The 7,002-nt window shown below is 38.9% G+C and overlaps 1 protein-coding gene across 1 annotated transcript; it reads right to left on the bottom strand.

Moving 5' to 3' along the window:
• Nucleotides 1-2,701: 2,701 nt before the first annotated feature.
• LOC110697342 lies at nucleotides 2,702-4,237 on the bottom strand. Its single transcript, XM_021874727.1, has 3 exons — nucleotides 3,254-4,237; nucleotides 2,962-2,970; nucleotides 2,702-2,800 (listed from the first exon to the last, which is right to left on the bottom strand). The coding sequence occupies exons 1-3, from the start codon at nucleotides 4,235-4,237 to the stop codon at nucleotides 2,702-2,704; spliced, it is 1,092 nt and encodes a 363-aa protein (XP_021730419.1).
• Between the last annotated feature and the right edge of the window lie 2,765 nt (nucleotides 4,238-7,002).

The following is a 7,002-nucleotide window of genomic DNA, read 5'->3' as shown; positions in this document are numbered from 1 at the left end:
ATTTAAAGTTTTAATTCATGCATCAATCATAATTGGGCTACCCTAGATCTTGGAATAGGAAATCTACTCACTCATAATGAAATAAACAATAGCAATCATAATTATAGAAAACATTATTGAAAAGCAAAAATAATTGAAAAAAAATGAAATAGAAATAAATACCAAAGATTCTTCAATTGAAAGGAATTAAATTGTTGAAGGTCAATGCTCAAATCTAATGGAAAGAATTACAATTGCTTCAAAATATAAAACTAGAACTCTAGAGAGAGAAAGAGGACTAAAGGAAAAATTAAAACTCCTTTCTAATGAAGATTACAAGGGGTATTTATACCCTTAATGACCTAAAAATAAGAAAATAATAATACGGAGTGTCGCATAACTGTGCCCGGTCCAACCGGGCAAGCACCTCCCGATCGGGCGGTGAGAGTACGGAGTTGCTTTCCTTCGTAGCACTTCTTCCACCACGTGCCCGGTCCAACCGGGCGGACCTTGCCCGATCGGGCGCGTGGGGCGGTCTTCATAAATTGCTTGCTACCTTCGAAAATACCAAAAATCATCTAACTCCTATGTGCCCGGTCCAACCGGGCGGACCATGCCCGATCGGGCACGTAGAGGCTGCAACAAATAGTTTGTATTTAACTCATCTTAAATCAGTCATAACTTCATATCCGGAGCTCCGTTTGAGGCGTGTAATATATTGTTGGAAAGGAATTCAAGTCTACTTTCCAATGCAATTTGAATCACTCCATTATAATTTGTATATCAAAAGTTATGAGCATAATAGTGAACAGGTGTCATATTTGTCAAGTATTTCATCAACGTTTTGCTTCATTTTCACTCAAGTTCGTCTTGAACACATGTTTTGATATTCTTAAGCAATATGTTTTCATACTCCATGATTATTATACTCAAGATTAGCTAACCATACTCCATTTGCATATAAATCACCTGAAATTCATCAAAACACACAAACGAAGAGTAGTAGAGCACAACTTAAGCAAATAATGCAAATTTGCACTAAAGATCTCTAATTTTGTAATCAAATGAGCTTAGATACCCACCTAAAACATGTGCAAAATAGGACCTATCAAATTCCCCCAAGCTAAACTCTTGCTTGTCCTCAAGAAAGACAATCAACGATAATCAACAACCAAACAACATACTTCACCCCAAAATGCAAATATAGAACACGACTCAAAATCAAAATCAAACAAGCATGCATCCTAGCCAACCAATCAAATTACTCAAACCGTTGATCCACCTAATCAATCGTCAAACGAGACCAACCATGTATATTTCAAGAATCGATGACTAGAGTATCTCACATCGGTGGTCACTCAACACACTTTTTATGTGGCGAGCTAAGAATGAGCTCGATCTCTGACCATCCCCACCAACAATGTAATCCCCCCATCTCACAACACTCGCGTGTTTAGAGGGTTATAATATCACTCAACCTAGTCAATGTCGACTCAAAATGCAACATATACTCCAGCATTTTGACAAAAGACTCGTTTCACATGAACACAACGCTATGCACGAAGATCGGAAGGACTTATGAAGCTTGTAACGTAGGCCGGGAATAAGAATGGGTAGGAATAATTTGGGAAATGTGGGCTATATTAGTCTAATCGGGGAGCTATCCAATGCAATGAGTCACACCTCGATTCACCATTTTTCAATCAACAAAACACAAACCCAACTACAATAAAAGCACCCATTACTTCTTCATATTTCTTTCTAACTTCAAGCTTCCTTTTATTCAATTTTTTTTTCTTTTCATCAACATTTTTTTTCTCTTTTTCTTTCTTTTTTTTTCCAAGAACAAAGACATTTTCTTTCATTTTAAGTACAAGATTTTCTTTCCTTGTTCTTTGATTTATTCTCTTTTTTTAACAAACCTCCATGCTAGTCTTCCTTCTTTCTCTCTTTTTTTTTTCATATGCCTCTCATCAATTGCAACTTGAAATTAAAATCACACAAAATACTGCATAATATAGCTCCCCCAAGCTAGACTTAGGAAAAGTAACCAAATTGGGGCCAAGGGGTAATTTTTTGTGAAGTTTATGAAAAATATAGTCAAGCTACAACATGGGTAAGCAAGAAGGGAACTGATGTTCTAATTTTGTCTGGAGGCTACCTAATGAACATGGTCTTCGTCATTTCAACGTGCACGTGCAATGCATTATGACACACTACTAAGAGTCTAAATTCAAAACTAAGATCAATGCTACACCAGGAACTAAACACACACAAGAATGAATATATAAAGCTCAAGCCTCACGGTTAACACAGTCAAGCTCCTGAATCATACATGGTTAAATAACTTTGACTCCTGTTAGGGATCAACAAATTCAAGGTCAAATCATGATCTTTTAGTCTACAATGCAAGCCTTTCAATCAACATTGAAACAAAACCTTTTTATCATTAAGGGTAGGGGCACAGGGAAGTAGTTCAATGGTCATTAATTGTCATGACTCTCGTATTTTCAAGTTTTTTTTTTTTTTCTGAAATACTAATCAAAGCAATTAAAACTAACCTATGAAAGCAAATAAAACACACCAAAAGCAATAAAATCAAACAAACCAAATCAATGAAAACTCAGAGAACATACCTAAGCTACTATGCACAAACTTCCCCCAAGCTACACTTGGCAATGTCCTCATTGCAGCAAGTGGGGAGTAGGAAATACCGGAGTTCTCACTCGAACTCAAGCTCAGTACCATCATCATCATCGTCAACACCATCATCGGCAATACTTGCTGCTGTTCGCGCCCAATCGGGTTGGTTATTCCCGGTCTGATCGGGCGGAGAGGATTTCCCAATCTTCACTTGATTCTTCCAACGTTATTGCTCGCGCCCGATCGGGCTGGCCTTGCCCGGTCTGACCGGGCAGCGAGCAAAACGCCTTGTTTTCCACTTTTGATGAAATCTCTCGGTATCTCGCTCCTCCTATATACCGATGTTCTCTGAAAAATAACAAACACAACACAAAAATGACATATAGACACCAAGGGAGATAAAACTAAAAAAATAAATAAATAGAAAAAAAATTGAAAAAATTAAACGAAAAGCGGGTTGCCTCCCGAAAAGCGCTTGTTTTTCAAGGTCTTTAGCTTGACCATATTGATACTCATTGGCTCAACCGGGATCACCACACGGAAGAGGAACTCCGCAATGTCGCCCATGGGAATGATTGCCTCCAAGTGACTCCTTCATTTTATAATTATCCTGCCTCGTATCCGAACTTACCTTCATGCAGCCAAACACATCATTGGGTGGAATTTTGTCCTTTCTTCTCACGAAATTTCTATCAAATACATACTTATCAACAAAAGGGTTAGTAGCATCGATTCTTAAGCAAGTACCACCATCAAATTTAGAGTTATGTTCATCAAAGAGCTTGAATATGACTTGTTTATCCTGGGCCCTAATGGTCACTTGTCCTTTAGGAACATCTATTAGAGCTTGACTTGTGGCAAGGAATGGACGACCAAATATAATCGGGATCTTATGGTCTACTTTCATGTCCATAACAACAAAATCAATAGGAAAAATAAGTTCACCAACCTTAATTAATACATCTTCAACCACACCCTTAGGGAGTCTAGAGGTTCTATCAGCCATTTGAAGAGAAATAGGGGAAGGTTTAAGTCCTTGCAAACCTAAATTCTCATACAATGAATAAGGCATTAAGTTAACACTAGCACCTAAGTCGCACAAAACCTTATCGAAAAATTTCTCGTTTATCGTGCAGGGAATAGTGAAACTACCAGGATCATGCAGCTTAGGTGTTAGGTTATCATATAAGAGAGTAGGGCCCTTCTTATGTGCTACTTCCTTATCCTCATGTTGATCTTTAATATTCTTTACAAAATTTGCAAATTGAGGCATTTGAACTAAAAGATCAGAATAGGGAGTAGAAGCGTGTATCTTCTTGAGGGCTTCACAATATTTGCCAAAATGTCTATCGAGCACGGCTTTTGACAACCGTTGCGGGAAAGGCATCGGTTCCTCATAAGCCGGTGGAGCCATATATTTGGAGCTTTGAACATCTTTGCCCTTTTTGTCTTTCTTAGACTCCTCACTGCACACCTTCTCAACAATTTGCCTCGGAAAGGCTTCATCTCTTCTCAAGAAAACAGCATTGCATTGTTCTTTTTGAACCTTTGCTTGATCTTGAAGAGTTGATAGGCGACTCACCTGTTGTGAAAGTTGGCTTATTTGGCTTTGCATGAGCTTACTATGGGCTTGCAACTGTTGGATGGAGCTACCTTGTTGTTGGATGGCACTATTGGTTGTGGTAATGAAGCTCTCCATCATCAACAAGGCTAGATTTTTGGGAAAGTAGTTGCGTTGGTTGTTGGTTCATAGGTGTTCTTTGTTGGAAACTGGGTGGTGAGTTGTAGTTGTTGGATAGGGATGGTTGTGATGGTGGATTCTGTTGTCCTTGGGTGTTCTTATAAGAGAAGTTGGGATGTTGTTTCCAACCTTCGTTGTAAAAATTGGAGTAGGGATCAAAAGGTTGTTTGGGGTTCGAAGAGTAGAAAGCATTGGCTTGTTCAATAGACATCTCACTCATATTCTGCGGGCAATCCGGTGCGATGTGGCCCTGCACATTGCACATTTGACAAACCTCCAGTGGGATAGTATAAGTTCTAGATTGGAACTTATCAAACCTGCTTGTTAGTGCCTGCACAGAACTGGCTAACATAGTCAAAGCATCTACATCAAGCTTACCTCCTTTTTTCACATTCTGACGACCTCCTGGATGATAATTATCATTGGCCGCCATCTTCTCAATCAGCTCCTTTGCCTCAGTTGGGTTCTTTGTCAAGAGAGAACCCCCTGATGCAGCATCAATGTAGATTCGGAACTCATGGGTTAGGCCATTATAGAAGGTTTGAATCAACAGCCACTTTGGGATACCGTGATGAGGGCATTGTCTCTGTAACCTCTTGAACCTTCTCCAAGCCTCATAGAGAGACTCGTCATCTGACTGTCGGAAGATGGATAACTCGTTCCTCAACCTGGCAGTCTTCTCATGTCCCAAAAACTTCACTAAGAAGGCCTTCACTAGCTTGTCCCATGTATCGAACGAGCCAGTGCCTTCATCTCTCAACCACTCTTTCGCCCTATCTCGTAGTGAAAAAGGGAAAAGGCGAAGTCTGATAGCATCATCTGTAACACCATTCATTTTCATAGTATCACATTTCTCCAAGAAACTATCAATATGATTTACTGGGCAATCATGTGGTAGCCCTGCGAATGAATCATTGGAGATGAATTGGATGAATTGCGGCTTGAGCTCGAAGTGCTGAGCTATTACAGGTGGTCTTATGATGCTAGAAAGGACTCCGGCAGTCGTATCAGGAATACCGTACTCCAAAAGGGATTTTGTTGGTTGGTCTACCATGTTTCTCCTACGTCGATTTCTTGTTCTCCTTCTTCTTATAGTTGCCTCGATCTCAGAATCAAATGGTTCAAGATCTTCTGAACCTGAGCGTCGTGTGGGCATGCACAAGAAAAACTAGAGAAAAAGTATCAAAAACACAAGAGAGAATAGCCGAAGCAACGAAATAAGCTTAGCAAAAACGAATCACAAATAATTAGATGAAAACCGTTAGTCCCCGGCAACGGCGCCAAAATTTGGTAGGCGGTCGCACACCTAGCAAAAATAACCTAACTAACCACTACTATGTAGACTGGCAAGTAAGGGTCGAATCCCAAGAGACTATGGTTCACCAATAACTATTTAGACTCAAGTAATTACTAAGCAGAATTCAACAATGATTGATTAACTAAAGAACTAATGTATGGAAAATTCGAAAATAAACTAAAGAATATGAAGAAATCAAATAATTAAAACATCCAAGATCAAGTATCACCACAATTACGAATGATGCAATTATATTTCTACCCCTAACATACAATTCCAATTGAATGGGGAAAAGTAAACCCTAATCAATACCAAGGACCTCTCTCGAGTATCAATGACTTCTCTGACATACAATCAAGCCTATTCTCATGGTATCATGCATATTAGAGACATTAAACACATTACTCTCACTTCCCAATCATCAACCCAACTATTCTCATGTTGAAAATCAAACCCTAAATTGATCTACTCAAATCCGTTTAAATCCAACTCACGTTGTGATAGAAACAATGGAATAATCACAATACTAAGATTACGTCTAACCTAGTATTGGCATAATCACAATCAAATTAGCATAGCAATTGTAAAAGTCATTAGAGAATTTAAAGTTTTAATTCATGCATCAATCATAATTGGGCTACCCTAGATCTTGGAATAGGAAATCTACTCACTCATAATGAAATAAACAATAGCAATCATAATTATAGAAAACATTATTGAAAAGCAAAAATAATTGAAAAAAAAATGAAATAGAAATAAATACCAAAGATTCTTCAATTGAAAGGAATTAAATTGTTGAAGGTCAATGCTCAAATCTAATGGAAAGAATTACAATTGCTTCAAAATATAAAACTAGAACTCTAGAGAGAGAAAGAGGACTAAAGGAAAAATTAAAACTCCTTTCTAATGAAGATTACAAGGGGTATTTATACCCTTAATGACCTAAAAATAAGAAAATAATAATACGGAGTGTCGCATAACTGTGCCCGGTCCAACCGGGCAAGCACCTCCCGATCGGGCGGTGAGAGTACGGAGTTGCTTTCCTTCGTAGCACTTCTTCCACCACGTGCCCGGTCCAACCGGGCGGACCTTGCCCGATCGGGCGCGTGGGGAGGTCTTCATAAATTGTTTGCTACCTTCGAAAATACCAAAAATCATCTAACTCCTATGTGCCCGGTCCAACCGGGCGGACCATGCCCGATCGGGCACGTAGAGGCTGCAGCAAATAGTTTGTATTTAACTCATCTTAAATCAGTCATAACTTCATATCCGGAGCTCTGTTTGAGGTGTGTAATATATCGTTGGAAAGGACTTCAAGTCTAATTTCCAATGCAATTTGAAT

Source organism: Chenopodium quinoa, unplaced genomic scaffold (genome assembly GCF_001683475.1).
Source record: "Chenopodium quinoa cultivar QQ74 unplaced genomic scaffold, ASM168347v1, whole genome shotgun sequence".
NCBI classification, from domain to species: Eukaryota; Viridiplantae; Streptophyta; class Magnoliopsida; order Caryophyllales; family Amaranthaceae; genus Chenopodium; species Chenopodium quinoa.
The sequence above is the reverse complement of the archived record's forward strand: the minus strand, read 5'-3'. Positions and strand labels throughout refer to the sequence as shown.